This window comes from Miniopterus schreibersii, assembly GCF_964146895.1.
Source record: "Miniopterus schreibersii genome assembly, chromosome: 11".
Lineage (NCBI taxonomy): Eukaryota > Metazoa > Chordata > Mammalia > Chiroptera > Miniopteridae > Miniopterus > Miniopterus schreibersii.
The window spans coordinates 9,835,502-9,856,019 of record NC_138111.1 but is presented as its reverse complement, the minus strand read 5'-3'; the positions used below and the strand labels follow the sequence as shown (position 1 = coordinate 9,856,019).

The 20,518-nt window shown below is 43.5% G+C and overlaps 2 protein-coding genes across 4 annotated transcripts; one reads left to right on the top strand and one right to left on the bottom strand.

The window, feature by feature from the left end:
• The first annotated feature begins 2,370 nt into the window (after positions 1-2,370).
• RNF183 (ring finger protein 183) lies at positions 2,371-5,378 on the top strand. Of its 2 annotated transcripts, XM_081152487.1 has the most exons (3): positions 2,371-2,560; positions 3,399-3,609; positions 4,293-5,378. In XM_081152487.1, the coding sequence occupies exon 3, from the start codon at positions 4,315-4,317 to the stop codon at positions 4,882-4,884; it is 570 nt and encodes a 189-aa protein (XP_081008613.1). In that variant the 5' UTR covers positions 2,371-2,560; positions 3,399-3,609; positions 4,293-4,314; the 3' UTR covers positions 4,885-5,378. The 2 variants fall into 2 exon arrangements, with proteins under 2 accessions (XP_081008613.1, XP_081008612.1); XM_081152486.1 differs by lacking the exon at positions 2,371-2,560 and having other exon boundaries at positions 3,198-3,609.
• Positions 5,379-6,023: 645 nt separating this feature from the next.
• On the bottom strand, positions 6,024-20,462 carry PRPF4 (pre-mRNA splicing tri-snRNP complex factor PRPF4). 2 transcript variants are annotated; one of them, XM_081152483.1, is made up of 14 exons: positions 20,347-20,462; positions 19,466-19,643; positions 18,160-18,346; positions 16,237-16,324; positions 15,747-15,826; positions 15,514-15,607; positions 14,949-15,043; positions 13,597-13,655; positions 13,211-13,334; positions 11,504-11,593; positions 9,674-9,796; positions 9,455-9,562; positions 9,246-9,364; positions 6,024-8,730 (listed from the first exon to the last, which is right to left on the bottom strand). In XM_081152483.1, exons 1-14 carry the CDS (start codon positions 20,371-20,373, stop codon positions 8,537-8,539), a joined length of 1,566 nt encoding a protein of 521 aa, XP_081008609.1. In that variant the 5' UTR covers positions 20,374-20,462; the 3' UTR covers positions 6,024-8,536. The 2 variants fall into 2 exon arrangements, with proteins under 2 accessions (XP_081008609.1, XP_081008608.1); XM_081152482.1 differs by having other exon boundaries at positions 19,466-19,646; positions 20,347-20,454.
• Positions 20,463-20,518: the final 56 nt, after the last annotated feature.

Below are 20,518 nucleotides of genomic sequence, written 5' to 3'. Positions count from 1 at the left end.
AGGACTGTGCTCAACCAACTGGGCCACACTGGCCAGGCTGGACCATCTGGTTTTGATGTCTACCTTTCTTTCTGACACTTCTAGTTAAAAGGGCAGAATTTAACAATACAAACCCATATGTATACAATGCTCTCTATTTTAATACTTTCACAACCATAACTTCACCTGAGTCTTCCAATAAAAGAACACTGTAAAATAGGCAGCCTGGAGAATATTACTTCTGCAGAGAAGGAAAATGACTCACCAAAGATCACACATAAAGCAGAAGCAGGAGGTGCCCACGACCAGAATGGAATTCACCAGCCTGCCTGGCATCTCCTCATCCTGGCGCCAGGTCCTCGGGAGGTCACTGTGAATCTGAGGACAGATGTAATCAGGATGAGTCAAGGAGCGTGCATAGGGGGTGTTTCTCCTAAATCAATGTTCTTCACATTTTAATGTGTGTCTGAGTCTCCTTAGGGATCTTGTAAAAATGCAAATTCTGACTGATTCGGTCTGGAGTGGGCCTGAGGCTCCTCATATCTAACACTCCCCAGGTGAGAGTTGCTACTGGGAGTGTCCTACACTCTGGAAAGGCCTAGAAGGTTCTGAGTGGTGGCAATGCGGTGCCCCACAGGGAGAGGTGCCCCCTGCCCTTGGAGGGGCTGCTGGCTAAACACCGATCGTCCCGTCACAAACCTCACGCATCGTGGCCTCTTCCCCATCCTTTACTGCCTTCTGCTGCTTCTTCCGCCCCAGATGGGTTCAGCCACTCTGCGCCTCCACTCCAGACAGACCTTGGCTGGGCTCCGCCAGCTCCCAAGGTACTGCTTAGATGAGGTGCTTTTCTGGCTGGGTGACCTCACCCTCCAAGCAGGAACTAAATTAACTCAACTCTGAAATTCCTGAGATGCCTCACTATCTCTCCTGGGTATCTCCCCAGAAAAATTTCCACTGTCTGCAAAGTGCTCCCTGGCCCCCACTAGCCAGAGACATGATGATACTGAGTTTGCTCACTAATTAGTGACCCGAAAAAGGGCGCAGTTTATTTGATCAACGCTTGCCAAGCCCTGATGGATTTGCTACAACGCCCTCCCTGCTTCCTTTTTAAATTCTAGGTTTCCTGGTTGCAGAAAACTCAGATTTACCTACTTTTCAAGACAACTTTCCTATTACAAAAGTAATACATATTTATGAATGGAAATTTAGAAAGTATAGATGAAAAGAAAATGACACCACCAATAAGCTCATCACCCAGAGACAACCGATGTAAACATCTGCCTCATGGCCTCTCAGTCTTTATGTCAATTTTGTTTTACAACATGTGGTTCATACAACATATATCATTTCACAAACTTTGTTCCCCCTCCATATACAGTATACTGTGACTATTTTTGCAAGTCAATAAAAAATCTTCTACAACATCATTTTAAATGATTATGAAGTTTTCCACATAATTGCGCTATAGTTGGGCTTTTACATTTTTTTCAATCACTTGGGGTTAAAATAAAACTGAACATCCTCACTTATTTAGATTCTGACACCAATTCCAATAGTCCTTACAAACTCTCAGTATTTATAGTCTAGTGGTCCCCTTGCCACACTTGCTTCTCTACTTGCAGTTATCGATAAGCCCCTGGTGCCTGGACGGTGTGGCTCAGTGGTTGAGTATCGACCTATGAACCAGAAGGTCCCAGTTCAATTCCAGGGGGTTTCAGGCTCGATCCCCAGTAGGGGGCATGCAAGAGGCAGCCGATCAACAACTCTCATCACTGATGCTTCCATCTCCCTCTCTCTCTGAAATCAATAAAAAACATATTAAAATAATAATAAGCCCCCTGCAGGGCCTGTCAGCTGCTGCGCTGCTGACTGCTTACCAAAGGCAGATGTAGAATAATGGCATCCTGGCGTGACTCGTTTCATTCTGTAACAGCAATTTTTTTCTTTGTCATAAACAAGTGGATTAAAACAACTTCACTTAAGTCATAAACCAGTGGATCTGAAATCGTTGTGAACCTGTACACAACACCAGCAAGTCCAGTCTGGCTTCGGAGTAGGACTGACCGACCCAGAAGTCCAGCTTGACTGGGAACCCGGGCTCCTCATGCTTATGCTTAAATACCTCTCTCCCCTGACTGCTTTTCTGTTGGGTTATTTGCCTTTTTCTTAATATTTTGCAAGAGCTCTTAGTATTTTCGTTGTAGGGGCTTAGAGTGGGGAAGCTTCTATCTGGGCTGAATGGTAAACATGCTTCTCAGCATTCAAGACCGTCAGCGCGTAGAGGGCAAGGGCAATCAGCGGTGATGACAGGCGACCAACGGGAATCAGAGCAGGGGCCTGCAGGGTGAGTGGACTTCGACCCTCTTTGAGAAAAACCGAGAGTGACTCAGAGGAGGAACATGAAAATCAAAGCTTCCAGGCTGTGCCCTGTGACCAGACGGGGAAGAGGGAAACCTAAACAGGGCAGCTGGCCCCGCTGCCTGAAGACTGCAAGTGAGACCCGCCCCCTCCCGCCTGGAAACCCGGCCAGGAGTCAGGGCGCCTGCTGCACAGCGGCACCTGGGAGGCTCTGGGGGAGCAGGTAAGGAGCCAGGGAGGGCCGGGGAGGCCTGGGTCACGGTGCCCTGGAGTCCCGAGAGGCAGCACAGCCCAGGGGAACAATGGCCTGGGAGCCGGGGCTCCTGGGATCATCTTTCAAGCTCAGCCATTCTATAGCTGTGAAGCCTTGGGCAAGTCACTTCATTCGGAGCCTTGGCTTCCTCCTCTATAAAATGGGTATAAAATATCACACTGTGTATTGAGCACCTGCTGTGCCTTCCTTGCTGGGCAGGTTACAGGCATTATCCCTTCCTCACAGCAACCCTGTAAGGTGGGATTATTAGCCTCCTTTACAGAGGAAAATGAAGCTCAGAGAGGTTAAGTCTTTCGTCCAAGACGTCACAGCAAAAAAGTCTGGTTCCAAAACCTGCACTTTCTACTCCCCATCCTGCCTTCTTCACAGGGTAGTTTTAAAGAACCAAAGGGCTTTATGCAAATAGGAAAAAATTGTAGAGGGCATTTATACCATCTAGACGCGCATCGGCACACTTAGATCCTAGAGGACTTTGTAAACTGTGAAGTGCTATAAAAATGCTCTCTGGAGGTTGAAAAGGTGATGCTACAGACAGTTAATACTTGGCAAACTGACTTGTCATAGACAGAGGTTTCAGCCATTTTAGGAAACAATGGGGGCCCAGGAGAGAGGAAGCCCAGGAGGCTCACTTACCCTCTTCACGATCTAGAAAAAGGCAACTGCCACCCCAGCCAGTGATCCTAGGCCTTGAAGGGACTGCCCACATACTTGGCTTCCAGGGTTGGTTGGTTGCCAAGCCCTTGGGGAACTCGTCCCCCACAGCCTCACCCCTCCATCGCCTGGGCAGCTCCGGCCTCACTGCGGGCAGGTGTGCGGGGAGGCCACAGCCCCGGCCACCTGGCAGCTCCAGGTGCAGTGCGCGCTGCCATGGAGACGGCCCGCACTTGGCGGGGAGAAGGAAGTGTCCCAAAGCTCTGTGGATTCAGGAAGGGGACAGGCTGAAGCCTCAGGCCCTTCAGGGTCCTCTGCTGACGGCTCTGGTGCCAACTGAAGCCCAGGTAGGTGCCCTGGGGGTTTTCTGGGACAAAGGGAGGGAGGAGGAGCTGGGGAGGCCAAGAATTGGGAGGAGGCCCTGGAAGGGCTGCCCCGGGAACCTGCGCCGGGAGCCTCCCAGCTTCCTGGTCAAGGGGAAAGCCTTGAGGGGGTCCCCTTGCCTGTGCCCTGCACAAAAGCGGGGCAGATGGGCCCTGGAGGGTGGGCCTTAGAGCCCAGCGTGGGAGGAGGGAAAGAAGGCCCGGCATTTATTCCCAGAGGGGGGAGGCTGGGGAATTCACAAAGCCCATCTCTGCCACCGGGAAGGAAGTCCTTGCTCTAGTATCACTGACGGTGGCCCCCCTCCCTCTTCTTGGAGTCTGAGAAGCCAAGGGCCAGCGCTTGGAGCATAAGGACCATTTTTAACCATTACCAAAGCTGGGGTGCAGTCTCCGCCAGTGGCAGCTCATTAGTAGCGGGCACTCAGGCCTTCACCCCGGAGCACCAGGCTTAACTCTACGGCTTAGGACTGGGTGATCTGGAACAAATCGCTTCATCTTTTTGAACCTAAGTTTTTTCATCTGTGATATGTGGATGATAATACTTTTTAACAGCCCACGGACCGCTTAGCCTAGGACCAGGCACGGGGACAGAGCTTAATAAGTGTTCCTTTGCTTCCTTTCTCTTCCTGCCCGGACGTTCTTGGCAGGCCTCCTGCGTCTGGCTTGAGGATGGCCGAGCAGCAGGGCCAGGAGCCTGAGTGCCCTGTCTGCTGGAACCCCTTCAACAACATGTTCCACACCCCCAAAGTGCTGGACTGCTGCCACTCCTTCTGCGTGCAATGCCTGGCCCACCTCAGCCTGGTGACTCCAGCCCCACGACCGCTGCTGTGCCCGCTCTGTCGCCAGCCCACTGTGCTGGCCTCCGGGCGGCCTGTCACGGACTTGCCCACGGATACTGCTATGCTCACGCTGCTCCGCCTGGAGCCCCAGCACGTCATCCTGGAAGGCCATCAGCTCTGTCTCAAGGACCAGCCCAAGAGCCGCTACTTCCTGCGCCAGCCCCCGGTCTACACGCTGGACCTACGCCCCGGGCCTGGGGGCCGGACTGAGGCCCCCCAGGCCGCGGCCCCCACCATCAGGCCTCTGCCCAGTCCCATCCACAGCCACTGCTCCCTGAGAGAGTGTTTCCACAACCCTCAGTTCCGGATCTTTGCCTACCTGATGGCTGTCATCCTCAGCATCACTCTGCTGCTCGTCTTCTCCATCTTTTGGACCAAGCAGTTCCTCTGGATGGGGTGAGCATCTATCTGTCCAGACGAGGACCCAAGCCTCCCTCAGCTGCTGCTGGATGTGGGGACTGCAGGGCTCGTGTGGCTGTCTTTCTTCATAGTAGTGAGTGTTCATTTTTTACAATCCACGATCAGTTGGGCATGTGTTTGATTCTGGGAACAAAGTCTTACTATGATGAGAACCCCTGAAAGCTAAAGGGCTTGGAAAATATGCAAGACCTGTGTGTGAACCACAGTGTCACAGAAGGGGCAGAGAAGCAGATCTGGGATCACAGAGCAAGTTGTGCCAAAGGGCAGGACAATTCTCTCTAGGAACCTGACCACCCCAAATAGCAAGCTCATTTCTCACTGGAGCTTTGAACTCATACACTTTGTCACTTTTTATTGTGTTGCTCAAGTATTTGGAAAGTGAGCTTCAATCCTGTGAGCAAATGTGTCTCCTCCTTGTGGTTTTCTCTATCTGGCCACCAGTCCCAGTAAAAATGGTCTGTGTTCATTCATTTATTCAACTACCATTTGTTTCGCTGATGCTGTCAGAACTAGGGAGAGAAAAGGATAAGGCTACCCAGGGCGGGCAGAGCCCTGACCAGCAGGGAGGGCGTGTTCATTAGCTGCCTCTAGTAGAAGGGAACCTCTTGTGGGTATGTGTTCTATGGAGGGTTAGAGTCTGAAAGTTTAAAGGTGAATGCAGGCAGGGTCAGTGGATCAAAAGAAATCTGGGATTTGGAAGAAAAGGTTTATTCCTTCCGGTAGGTACAGAGACCCTGATGAGAAGCCTGGGTGCAGGGTGCAGCTGGCTCCCCTCCACCAAGCACTGAAATTCTGGCCTCGACAGGTAAGGCAGAAACCCTGACAGAGTAAAAGCCTTGGCTTCCATCCCAGGCTGTGCAGGCAGGGGACACTGGTTTTTATTTTACATGACAGAATCTAGGAACCAAAGAAAAGTAGGTAAAATCTGGATATTCAGCCTACCGCTTGCCTAAAAGTTGCCACCCCTACAATGTCTAAAACCCTGATTTCTGCTTCCCCAGTTTTTATTGCCTGGTGGCTCAGGGCTCTAAAACAACCTCAAACTGGTTAAAACACCATCACAATTATGAAAAGAGAACATTTTGAGGGGTTATTTGTAAATTAAGCTTTCAGAGGTTTGAAATTGAGTTGGTTTATTTGCTCTAGACATTTTGTGAGTTTAATGGAATTAACTTCTATAAATTTTTAGGGGGTCTTAATGTACAAGATATTCCAAAATAGCCAAGACCTGTATTTCACACTTAGTAAACCCAAACAGTCTTAGATGTGAAGAAAAAGTGAAAAGATGTTCTCCATTACGAAATTGGAAAGTCACCAATGTATCTCACCAGGGGACTAGTACCTACCTCTCCGTTAGAACTCCAGAGCCCAGACATCTACAATGCCACAGGTAGTTCCACACAGCAAAATAATCCTCTATTTCAAAATGCAAGTAGTTTCCCGCTGGACAGCACGCTCGGCTCAGAGGTTCACGAGGTAGAAGCGGTGGAAGTATTAACTCCCTTTGGCATGAAGTCAGAGGGAGAGATGCAGTGACTTGCCAAAAGGGCAGTACAGAAGGTAGAGCGGTTAAAAAGCCCTGCACAAGGTCACGCTGGCCAGACTGATCTTTTTATATCTGGCCAGTGTTGCCAACATATTCAGTAAAACCCTGTGAAGCCTCTTCATAAGGTCAACACAGACAGCCCAGGATCCACTGCTTACTAACTGGGTAACCTTGAGCAAGTCACTTAACTTTGCTTCAGCTTTGTCTGTAAAGTAACCCCTACAAGTTGGAGGATTGAGTGAGATGTCTGAATGTGCCTGGCACATCTAGCTAGAGAGTAAGGGTCTGGTAAGCAGTGGCTGTATTTATCTCACCATTATCCTAACACACCACACTTGGTTTATGCACCTCAGTTAACCGCTTTCTTTCACTGGTATTTCCAGTGAAATGTACATTCTACAAGACACTTGTTTTGCCAAAGACTTAGATAAAATGTTTTCACCCAGTTGCTACCTCTAAATCTCTTGGACCCCCACCCCCAAAGAGGTTAACAAAATAGTAAAACTTAAACTTGAAGAACTAAAAAACCTTAACACAAACTGCATGCTAATACACTAATGTCCATTATTAGTTTACACAAAGGTAGTAATGAAAAGAATTTCTCTTCACGGCCAACTATGGAGGAAAGTGTCCACTAATACTTAAACAATAGTGAGCAGGGCTGCAAATTCAGAAGCTGAACAGGTACATGGGATATGCAACAACTTGGTTATAACCGAAACCAGATTAAACAAAATACTCAGCTACATATCACACAACCACAGTCTGAAGAACAGAGCTAGACAAGTCCCTCTGGAACAGAAGTAGAAAGTGTGTTTAACACTTCTAGAAGCCATCATATAAACCCCCTTGGATTTCTAATATACAATCCTTTCTTCTTCTAAATTCCTGTATTTTTGTATGAATTTACTGTGTACTTTCAGAGTTCATTGATTATATATCTGGGATGGGAAAGGTGAAGGTCACTGCTGGAGAGCCAACCAATAAGGATTAGAGTCCAGATATAGTTCACTGGTGGTCTTGCCCACAATAAAATAGCCCTCTATTTTTTTAAAATTATTAACAGTGCTTATGAAGGAGACAGGAATTGGAGTAATCCTATTTCTGAGATCATCTATTATATCTCAAACCAAAATACAGGGACCTCAATGGACCAAAGACTGGGATTCACAAAAGACTTAACTACACAAAATAATTCTTTGAAGGACAGTTTTTATAATAGGATTTTACTCTGTAGCAAGTATGTAATAAAGAAAAAAGTTTATGTTTAGGAATACCCATTGGGGATTTTTTCCAGTTACCTCGACATGAAGGGTATATCCTTTAAATAACCAATAAAAAGGAGGTTGCACAATAGACATCATGTTAGCTTTCTAAAAATGTCATTGAATCTTGACAGAATGGCCTTCAATGACATGAAGGATGCCAAACTTCAAAGAAAAATGGAATACATTTTCCAACAAGGCAAATGTTCAGTTCTGAGCTTCCTGACGCTCCCTGATGCAGGTAACATTCCCAGAGAAGCCAAAAGGAGGTGGTGAAATCTTCTTTACCGCATAACCCTGAGCATAGCTGTGGGTCTGCCTCTTCACCTCCCACTCTCGAGGCAGAGGAGAGGTTCTCGCTGTCAGGCATTACTTAACCAGTGTGAGGTGAGATGGGCCTCTTTCCTCGAGGGCTCCCAGACCACAGTCCAGCCAACTTGCTCTCTGGGTCACATGTAGTCCTGAAGCACGTGCCATGTAATGGAAAGCCAAGTTTCAAGAATTAAAAATGGAGCCAGCCACAATTCTGAGTGCTGTGACGAAGGCAACAAGGTATTCAAACAAAAGGCTAATAAAAACATAGTCTACAGTTACTGGCAGGGCTTGAAGATGAAATTAAAATTCAAGCATGAAAGGGGTTCGCCAACATCCAGGAACTGGGCTGCCTGCCTGGAGTGGGGGCTGACATGGAAATCCAATCTACTGAGGGTCTATCCATGGTAATTGGCAACAAACATGATAGAACAAAACACAACTCCTTTCTTTTGCAAATGGCTCTTAAGGGAGAGCTTGAGGTTTGAGTCTTTTTCCTATGGTCATGCCTACTCAGCCATCCAGAGCTTGAAGGTCCTATCATATGAGCAAGTGGCTATAAGCTGCCCATCGGATGAAATGTCTAGACCCATCACTTTGCCTTCATGGCCAGCCAAAGTCTTCAGTGGGGACCAGCCCGGGTGGGTCCAGATCTTGGCTGTGTTGTCATAGGCACCAGTGAGCAAGAAATTCCCATGGATAGCTACAAGAGGAAAAAAGGGGAGCTGCTTAAAGAATTCAAGTATTCAAAAGAGCATAAGAAAATAAAAGCACAAAAATCTTCTAGAACATACTATTTTGAAAAAGAAGGTATTTCTCCATTCAGAAAAACCCAACACTCTGATCTATATTTCTACTAGATCTCCAGGAAAAAGGAACAACTACAGGGAGACTTAGGGAAATAAATAACATTATTAAGGTTTTTTGGCTCTTTCGACAACCTGCTCAGAATAATGTTAAGGATTCGGTACTTGGGATTTCCATGGAGAAAAAGATGTAGCACAGCATTCACGAAGCGTTGTTCACTTCCTAGCAACAAGAAGCATGCTGTGCCACAGTTCTCTCTGAAAGTAGGGTAGAGGGAAGGAAATTATAATCTGCTTCAACAGAATCCAAACTCTCTCCTGTTCCATGTCCAAGCTAAGCTAACACCTGGCCTGCATCCCATGAAAGTGCAACCTGTCTTTTTCATGATTATAAAACTGGAGGAAAGCTTACGCTCAAACTTGACACCAGTCACTAAGTTCTGATGGGCAGGGATGGTATAGATGCAGCGCCGCTGCCGAAGGTCCCACACTTTGCAGGTGTTGTCACCACTGCCAGTTGCAATGTGGTAGCTGTGGATCAGATGCAGTGTAACAGTTAGAAAACGAGCACTTCCTGACCAAGAATCCTCCCCACCCCATCATTCAATGAGCTTCTTTTACCCATTGGGGGAGAAATTTATTCCGTAGATTTCCTTCAGGTGCCCTTCTAGGAACATGATACAACGTCCTGTACGCAGGTCCCAAACTCGACCAAATGCATCCAGTCCCCTGATAAAATAATTGACAAATGAACATTCTGAATCCAGTTCTCTGTGGCAGCAGGCATACAGAAGAGGTGAGACTACCGAACTGCCCCTGGCTGTGTGGAAAGAGCCTTACCCAGTGCCAGCCAAAGAGCCATCTTGATGGAAGGCAATGTCATACACGCCCATGCTGTGGCCTTCCTGATGCAGGATCTCCTCTTGGGCTTCCAAATCCCATAAGCGCCACGAGCGGTCATAGCTAAAAACAATTAGCCAGCAGATATTTATCCGGTTTCTACAATGTGCAAGGTATTATCAGTAGTTGTAGCTGTAGCTGTTGCTTCTGAAACTATTCATAAAACTGTATTAACAAGAAATTATTTTCTGGCATACACAGTGTCTCAATAACTAAGCACATCTGTCTTGGGTGCTCACTAGGAAACCATGACTTCCTATAAATCCACTTCAGTGGCTATTTTAAGACCAAAATCCCCTAAAAATGGCCTGGCAAAGATTCTGTCGCTGTCTTCCTTCCCCAATTCCATTGTTATGTTCTTTCATTCACTGAGTGTTGATATATTTACTGGGCCCTAAACTGAATGTTGGGGATATAAAAATCAATCACAGACAAATCAATGGAGCGGAATAGAGAGAATAGAAATAGACCCATACATATATGGTCAAATGAACTTCAATGAGTGTGTCAAGCAATTTCAACAGGGAAAGGAAAGCCTCTCCAAAAAATAGTGGTAGAATTGTCTATGTACATGGAAGTAAAGGCAGAAAAAAAGAGAAATATTTTAAAAAATGAGTAAACCACCTGGCAACTACACAAAAGAGAATATACAAATGGTCAATAAACATATGACAAAGTACTCAACACCAACAGTCATTAAGGTAACAAAAATGAAAACCATGAGGTTTTACTATGTTTGCTAGACTGGGCAGAATGACAGGGCTGACAAAACCAAATGGTGGCAAGGAGGTGAAGCAATCAGAATTCTGGGAATGTAAAATGGTACAACCCCTTTGGAAAACCACTTGGAAGTTTTTCAAAAGTTAAATATACATCTACCCTATGACTTAGCATTTGCATTCCTAGGTATTTATTCAAGAGAAAGGAAAGAAAAACATGTCCACAAAAAGTCTTGTCCAAGAATATTTGTGGCAGCTTTATTCTGACTAGCCCCAACCTGGGAACAGCTCACCTGTCCATCAGGAGAATGGGTAAATAAACGACGACACCCTAATACAACTGATTACCCCTCAGCAATAAAAGGAACTACTGATGCATGCAAACAACATGACTGAGTCTTCAAAACTTTTGCTGAAAGAAGCCAAACACAAGTTCATATAGTAGGACCAGACAATTTATGGTGATAGAAATCCTATCAGTGGTTGCTTTGGAAGGGGGAGTGGATTGGGAAGGGGCATGAGGGAGCTTTGTGGTGTGCTGGAACTGTACTCTCTGACAGGGATGTGGGTCACATGAGCATATGCATTTGTCAAGACTGATTAAATTGTGTACTTAAAATAAATTCATTCCACCATATGTAAATGAGACCTCAATTTAAAAGTTCTTTAATGAATTCTGGTCTCACTAAACTTATAGAACCAGAAAGGGAGACCAATCTGTAAGCAGAGAGATTATAATACAATGTGCAGCAAAACAAAAACCAAAACCACACACACACAAAAAAACCCAAAACACACACCTCTAGTATTGGTCAAGAAAGAGTGAAAATTCTAGTTTTCTGGACCAGTGACTTTAAAATTTCAGATTAACTGCAACTTAAGAGCAAATACACTTAGCTCTAACTATATAATATACTCTATTCTGATTCTGATTTATTGTTGTCCAAGAAAATTCTTGAAGATCTCTGTTCAAAAAATTTACTTGGCAGTCAACCATAAAGGGTTAACAAGATTCATTAGCCCATACAGATAGAACAACTGGAAGGCTTACCAGGTGGTACCCAAGAAACGTCCCGATGGATGCCACATTACACGGGCCACACGCACTGTATGGCCCTCAATATCTGCCACTGGTTCATCACTGAAAAGGAACCGAATACATGTGAGTAAACTGTATTCATTGAATTTATTAACTGTTGTACACAAGCTGCACCTATTTTGTACAATTTGAGAAGCCAAATTGTAAATACACTTGTAATTTGTTAAAACTTCAGGTCTAACAATAATTTAAGTCACTTCTCAAGGTTTTAAGATTTGGGACGTCATGTACCCACCCACAGGGCAAAACTGTCCATAGCACTTCAAGCAACACTCTATCTCAAAATTCACTATGTTAATAAACTCTTAAGGCTCTACCACTTAGAATTAAAAAAAATAAAAGATAAGCAAATAGTCTCTCTGCATCAAAACAGTACTGAGATTCTAGAAAGAAAACATACTTTGATAGAGATGTGAGGCTACAAAAATCAAGCAGTTTTGGTGCAAGTGAATTAAGATAAATCTTCTCAAACTTTAGTTTGTTCAAGGATCCACAGGGAAAAAGGAACTCCTAAATAGATATAGGCTTAGTTTTCTTCTGATGACCATTAATTTCTAATACCCACTAACCACAGAAAGAAGATTGGAAACATTAGCGAAATAAAATAAACAAGAACCCTAAAGAAGGAAATTAAAAAGGGAACTTTGTCAATGTGCATACACAACAGGGTAAATCAAAGCCCTAGGTGAACAAATATTGCTATGTATTACCAAAGCTAATTAAAACCTGCTGTGCTCATAGATAAGATCCTGTCTGGTAAAAAGCAGAGATACTAATTAGCTCTTTACAAAAGCCTGGGATAAAAGCCTGTGAGCTTCCCAAAGAAAGAAAACTAAAGCAACTAGATTCAGAGGACTTTTAGCCAGCAATGCGCATCTAAAATTTTCATGCAAAACAATATTCATAAACACATTAAAAAAAAACTGTTGTAATTGGAAATTATGGTCTAGGTAAAGGGTGATGCTACTGGGAGGAGGCCTCACTTCCCTGGTAATACTGCCAGACAGAACCTCACTTTCCTCTCCCCCGTGGCTGTTTGCTAAGAACCACCATCTGCCAGAATATTATCTTAGTCAGTCTACCAAACTGTGCATTTCTCCAATGTCAATCTATTGCACAGGAGGTAAAATGGATCTTTCCAGAATAACTGGAGCCAGGAAAAAAGTGGCTACTACGTTAGAGGCAAAAATCAAGCCGGTTGCCCTGGCTGGTTTTCCTCCGTGGTTAGAGCGCGGGCCCAGGGACTGAAGTGTCCCAGGTTTGCTTCTGGTCAAGGGCACGTACCTCGGTTGCGGGTTCGATCCCCAACCCCGGTAGGGGTGTGTGCGAGAGGCAACCAATCGATGTGTCTCTCTCACATTGATGTTCCTCTCTCTCTTTCTCCCTTCCACTCTCTCTGAAAAAGCAACGGAAAAAATGTCCTCAGGTGAGGATTAAAAAAAAAGTAAAAATCAAGGTCTAAAGTTAACAAATAAAAAAACGTGGCACAATCCCTCTGATGAGAAAGAGTGTAAAAAAATCCTCTATCTATTTTCATAACAAGTTTCCTTAACTCTTAGAGTATCTTTGGGGTTAAATGCCAGATTTTCAGGTCCCAAGAGCCAAGCAATCAACTACTTACTTTAGTGACTGCAGTACGGAGAGAACAGTAATACTTACCTGTCAAGGCTCCAAAGTTTCACAGAACCATCAGCGGCACAAGAGGCCAAATTGACATCTTTTTGGTCCAAGGAAACAGTGGATTTCGGATGGAATACAATTGCTCCTACATTTGTGTTATGGCCTGGAGTGTAAGAGATGAAGGTTAAAGGGTTCCCACCCCCTTATAGTTTGTGTGCAAATACAGACTATGAGGAATAATACAGGCATATATTAGGGAACATAAGACATACAGAGTATTAAAGTAACCATTCAACTACTTAAAAATAAACTATTTTAATTGAAATTAATATTTAAATTACATTAAAAAAAAAGCAAAACACACAAAAATGCTTGAGAGTTCACAGTGTGAAAAACACAAAGAGTGAAACAAGACTGTAACTCACCACGAAGAGTGTGAAGGAGGCTGCAATCAGGGACAGACCAGAGCTTGCAAAGCCCACTCCTATCAAATACAAAGGAAAGCATCTCAGCCAGGGTTGGTCTGGGAAGGAAAAAGTACCTTGGTAACATTACTAAAGGACACTCTCTTCTCACCCTCAGTAAACTTTACAGTGGCAGACAGAAAAATAAAAGGCTTATCATTTGAAGTGTCACAGAGAAAGCTAAGTCCAGGTTTCATGCAACCAGAGGCCTCTACTGGACTATAATTAATACACGCAAGTTGCTATTCTCCTTAACTTTTGGATAAATCTGTGAGAGAAGGTAGGACAAGTTAAACTATCCAATAATAATAACATTAATAATGATACCATCCCTTAAATAGGAATAGCATTTTGCTGCTGACAAAATACTTAACATTTTTTTTAGACTTTTTAAAAAAAGTTTTTTTAAAAGACTTTTTAATTCAAAAAATTTCCAACCAATTACTTTTATATCTATCATCTCAAACAATCCTTATTAACAGACCTGTGAGGGACGTAAAATAGGAATGATAACTTCTGCTTTATAATGAAGGTAACTGAGGCTTGGAGAGGTGGAGGAATCTGTGTAGGTCCTTGGCTTTCTCCTGAACCACGGTCTCAACTTCTGCCTAGTCAAGTAGTTCCTGTGCATACAACGTAAGGAAGTTTCCCTTCTTACTATCTAGTGGGACATGTCCCACAATAACTAAGTAACTAAATAGAACAAAACAACAGTTATCACATCCTAAGAGTTTTCTGCAAATATGGTAGCAAGTAGAAAACAAAATGACATAACTGAAAAAGAAAAGCTATACTGTGGTGTGGATACTAGTTGGTCTCTAAGCTCACTCCATGACATGCTCCAAAATACTAGTGTCAAGAACATGACAGCGCCCAGCCGGGCGTGGCTCAGCGGTTTAGCGTCGACCTAGGATCCAGGCGATCAGGGTTCGATTCCTGGTCAGGGCACATGCCCGGGTTGCGGGCTGCAGCCGATCAATGACTGTCTCATCATTGATGTTTCTATCTCTCTCTCTCCCTCTCCTTTCCTCTCTCTGAAATCAATAAAGATATATTTAAAAAAAAAAAAAAAAAAAGAACATGACAAACTGTTACATGTCATGGTCTCTGGGGTCCCTTGTGAACAATCAGAACTGTTCACAAAGACCTTACTGTATAATAAATGGGTAGAGCAGTAGCGTCTCTAGTTTGGTGTGATCATGAGAAGCAGGGGAAGAGAATAATACAGAATTCGACATCTAAGACATGTTGATTTTCCCCCCTGAATCTGTTCTCTATTTAGGAAATTAAAGTCACTGTAAAATGTAACTTACCAACAAGCGGTGGCCAGCATTTTGGAATTGGGACTAAAATGACAGTAGGAGATAGGCCGATCATCCCCAATCTGACTGCAGAAATTATTCAAAGACTTAAAAAAAAAAGTACAATCATCATTAATAGGCTAATCTAACAGTTGGATTTTCCACTATAAAAAAGCAATTTTACAGTTTTAATACAACCCAAGATTCTTTTATACTTTTTTTGGTTAGAAGACACTTATATTGATGAATGAATGGGTCAAGGCTTATCTGAAAGCCCAGCACACTGTCTTCTAGTCTTAGTATCACTAGCTTCTGTGTCAGCTAAATATAAAGAAGAAAACCATGGAGAGATCTACAATACAGCTTTGACATACTAAAGGGAAGAATTAAAGAGCACAACCATAGGCTGAGTACAAAGTACAGCAGGTTCCTGCCACCAAAACCGATGGCTTCTCCCAAATGCAACAGTACAAGCAGGGAGGAATAAATGCCATTACCCTCCTAGAGGTGGGCCGAAAGAGAAAACCTAATACATAAGAACCTTGAAGATATTGGATAATTGCTGAGAGCATCTCACCCGGAGAGATTTGTGCAGCTCTTGCATCTGGGAGGTCCTAGTTGTCTCAGGAATCTCTTTATGGAGACGGGCCTCTTCCAAGCGCTTCATTGCCCTATGGCACACAAACGTTACCATTACGAGCAAATGGGTTTTAGACAAATATCTTACCAGTCATCATAAAGCAGCTCCTTAGTCCCAGAGAGGAAACAAGAAAAAATGTATTTCTTTCTCCTTCTAGAGGCTCTCCTTACCTGGGCAGTGAATAATTAGCAATCCAGAGTCTAGCAACCTTTAGGCTGTTTGGTCCTTCATGGTACCAGGTTTGCTGATACTGAAAGTTAAATTAAGAGCAGAAATATTAAGTCTGAGCATTCTTGCCCCCACTCATAGCTGTCAATTCCCTATTTTAACTGCCCAGAAAAAAGGTGAATTAGTTCAGTAATAGGATAAAATCAAGCTTATGTGCTGTCTACTGTGTTTTCTGTGAGGTATTACATGATTTCTAGTTCCCTGTTAAGTTTCACTGGGAATGTTATGGTTCTCTCCTGAATAGGAAACTCACTAAACTCCATTTATACCTACACAGGAACCACAAACTATTGCCAACAACTATTCCTGAACGGTAGAGTCTTCAACCCTCTACCCCTAATCCTAGCAAAGCAAACCACTGAAAACAAAAATGAGGAAACTATTCCCTCATCTCCTTCAGGTTTACGTTATGAAGGTAAAGACATAGTTCACCTCTTCTTTGGACTTCTTAGATTTCTCATCATCTTTTTTCGTCTTTTTTAAGGCATCAGTACCAACCACTGAGAGGATATTTCTTAACCTGTAACAAAAAAGATCAAAATTGAAACAAAGCTAAGATGCAATTTAAAAATATATATATATATATCTTTATTGATTTCAGAGAGAGGAAAGGAGACAGGGAGAGAGAGAGAAACATCAATGATGAGAGTCATTGATTGGCCACCTCCTGCATGCTTCCGACCAGGGATCGAGCCCGCCACCCGGGCATGTGCCCCAACCGGGAATCGAACCCGGATCGCCTGGATCCTAGGTCGACGCTCAACCACTGAGCCATGCCTGGCCGGGCTAAGATGCAATTTTGAAAAGTACATCTAAGAAGGGAGCAAGCTCTCCCTAGCCTCTCACCATTCAATTCCAAGCAACCTTCTTTGAGATTCAAGATGCCATGCCTAAACGTCCAGTGCGATTTTGTTTCCTCAGTCTTCAAGATACCCTCAGGTGAACCATAAGTAATTATCCTATTCAATTTTGCAGTTAATTAGCCCCAATAAAGCTACCACTTTGGTCTGTGGAACAAAAATGAGAAAACTATTCCCTCATCTCCTTCATGTTTATATTAGGAAGGTAATGTAAAACAACCAACCCTCCCTCAGTGCTACGTGTGCTGGATACTGACACAGGTGCTAAGTATACCACGACGACTATGAAACAGTTTTTGATTTCAAGTAGCATAGTCCTGGGGGTGAGGTAGGTAGGGGGACAGAAAGTAAGAGGGAACTATAGCACATTATATTAAGTATTAATACAGTGGTAAGTAGAGGATGCCAAGGGGGGATATAAAAGGAGTACCTAACCTAGGCTAGGAGGGAGGATCAGGGAAGGTTACCTAACCTGAGTCCTCATTTAGTCAGGTCAATAGGTCAAGAATGGGAAAGAATTGTTGAGGCAGAGAGTTCAACAAATGTAAAGGTCTGGAAGTAAGAAAAGCATGTTGAGCTTGGAATCACACAGTTCAGTATGGCTAGAGCATGGAGTACAAGAAAAGTGGTTTTCTTTCCTTGTAATTCAAACAGGCCCAGCATTATTGGTTATATTTAATGAACACATGGTAAAGTTGAAGGCTTTAAAGTGATTAAACACACACACTATGCAAACCAAGAAAAAAAAATAATAGGGAGACAGGACAGAGAATAGAAAGACAAGAGGAGGACCTCGTAACTGCATATGACTAGCCTGTTACTAAGAGACTTTGCAACTTAAAAACCACTAGAGAAGCATTATCTAAGGATAGTGCTCCTTTTCAACAATATCCAAAAAAAACACTATTGTTTTATGTCAGTGATTTTCAACCAGTGTTTAAAACATGGAACATCTAACTATTTAGTCACAGGCATTGACCTCTTTTCCCTTAGATTGTCAAATAAAAAAACTACAATAGCCAACACAATAACCACCCGGTATAAATGAACCAAAATTATAACTAATTTTTTGTCAGACTGAAAAAAAGGTATTTTTTGGCGTGCCTTAAAATTTTAGCAATTAGTTTATGTGTACCATGAGATGAAGAAGGTTGAAAATCACTATTTTATGTCATAGAGAAGGCACGTGTTTATTGTCTAAATTTTCAAAGTTTAATTACAAATGTTTACCCAACTCAAAATTCCGCCTTGGGGAAGGGAGAGGAGAGGAAGAAAAGGAGTATGTTAACGCCCTCTTCACAGTTTATAAAGAAAAATTAGTAGTGGAGTAAAAACTGGCCTTAGACTCAGATTATGGGTTAAACTATATAAACACAACTTAAGATATTCTGTTAACAATATCTGAGACATTATATTGAAGTTTTTGCTATAAATACCAACTGAAATTTGTAACTAGAATCCTGTGATTTAAAAAAAGAGCATTTAGAAAGGGCACCTTTCTCTTCTTTCAGCAGGACCCTCTCCAAAAAGTGTGATGGGCTCCCCCAAGGCTCTAAGGCAAGCCTTGACCTCGGAGTCGTCTGTGGAAACATTGATTTGCCGGGCTCGCTTCCTTCTCTCAAACTCGGCTAACACTTCGGCCTGTCGCTCACTGATGTGCTCTTCAATTTCAAACACTTCCCCTACAAAAAGAACAGGCAACATCAGCATAACCGTCAGATCTTCTTCAAATAGGGAAAAAGAAATAATTTCTTCCAGTTGCAGTCTGTGCATGTCCTTAGTGAAAGTTCACGGTCTAATCTATTATACACTTTATATAGTTTACTGTGCCTCAGTTTATAAACTTATGCCAAACACAGAAAACTAAATGACACAGCTTTAAAAGGGAGCAAAATGGTTCAAGCCATCTTGTTTCATTTGGCAACCGTACACCTACATAAACACATTGCTAAGATTAGACAAGAAAGTAAAGAGTATGGAGCATCTTTAGCAAATGAGTTAATTCGGATTTCTATCCAGAAGACAAAATAGAAACGTTATTTTAACAATTGTCAAAGCTATTCTCTAAAACAGTCCCAATATGGGGACACTTATAAGTGAAATTAGTAAACTGGAAGTAATTATCATGAAAATGATATTCCTTGACTATAAGGATTTTTGAATAAACTAGCAGCTAGTTTAAAAACCTACACCAAATCCAAGCATTTGGATGAAAAATGCTAAGTATACTGGTGATGCAGGCGATAGATGTGTCTCCCTTCCTCTCTCTAAAATCAATAAAAACATGTATTTTTTGAAAATTTCACTTTGGCAGAAAAATAACTGGAAAACTAGAAATAGGAGATTATTATGAACCACAGTCGTTCCAAACCAATGCAAGAACTGTGCTTGATATCCAAAGACAAATGGAATCAATTTGAATCTAAACACAGCTGACCCCTTGAACAAGGGTGGGGGGAGTGCCAACCTCCTGTGCAGTGGAAAATCCACTTGAAACTTTCAACTTCCCCCAAAACTTTACTAGTATCCTACTGTTGACTGGAAGCCCTATCCATAACATAAAGTCCATTAACACATACTTTGTAATGTTACATGCATTATATACTGTGTTTTTACAATAAAGGCAGCTAGAAAAGTAAAATGATGCTAAGCGGGGTAGACAAAGTATAACCATATACAGATATAAATAAATATAGAAATTTTTAACACTATAAAACTAGTGACAGCTCAGTTTAGGAAGGCATTCATTGCAGAAAATTTGAGCACCAAAGATAAAGTTGGACTCACAATTTGCATCTTACCAGAGGTTATGTTAATATTTCCTGCTTCAATTCCTGCTTTAAGTCCTTCTTTTCCCAAAATCCCAGACTCTCCTTTGGCCAGACGCTCCCTCTCCTTCTCTTCCAGACTTCCATAATAGATGTGTGGTTTCTTCACAACAGGAGCGACTAAGTCATCAGGTGCCTTAGTTTTGGTTGCCTGCTAAATCAAAGACCTGGATTAACCTAAGGCTTAATCTTGGAAATTCACTAGGCTTCCTCAAAGGATAAAGCTCATCTTGAGCTTCAGTTGTATTTCCTCCCCAAAAGAAAGAACAAGGAGGACACCAGTTAAGATGTGTCTTCACGGATGGGGGGCCGGGTGGGGGTTCAGTATCTCAGGCAGGAAGAGGTTGATAGCACTACTTAATTCCTCCTGGTGACTTTTCTATCAAAGGTTTGCTTTGGAACATGTTGAATTCATCCGCTTGGAGTGCAATCTCTTGTTGGGTTTTATGAAACTTCCAGGGTCATTGCGTATCACTGGAGAAATATAACTGAAATAATCAAGTGGATGTTAAGGGGGAAAGTTTTCAGACGAGAGGCAGTCCAGATGAAGTTAGGAGGCCTCATTTCAATTGAAAAGGTCTGACATGGACATAAATCTTGGCCAGGACACCACTCCCTTTCAGAGCTCCGTTTTTGGACCAGTCGGAAGACTTATTTTCCGTTCGCCGCTGCACAAGAGGTGCAAATGAGCTTAAGCACAAGAATGGGCTTAGGAATCAGGAAAACAAAGCTCCGGCAAATCTCGCAGCCTTCCTCCTCAACCCTCCACTGCCTTAGCCCGTTCCCCAACGGCCCTGTCCGCAGGGACCCCCAACCCCTCGGCGCTCCCTGCCGGGGTGAGCTGAAATCTGTACCGTGGAGGAAGCTCGCGAGGAAGCCATGCTGGGCTCCAGAGCCGCCAAACCCCAGCGAAAGGCGAGCTCTGCGTTTCAGACTACCCACCGCGCGCCCAGGAAAGCGGAACTGCGTCACCGACGGCGACCGGAAATGGACTTAGAGCGACGCAGCGCCCGGGACTGCGTGGAG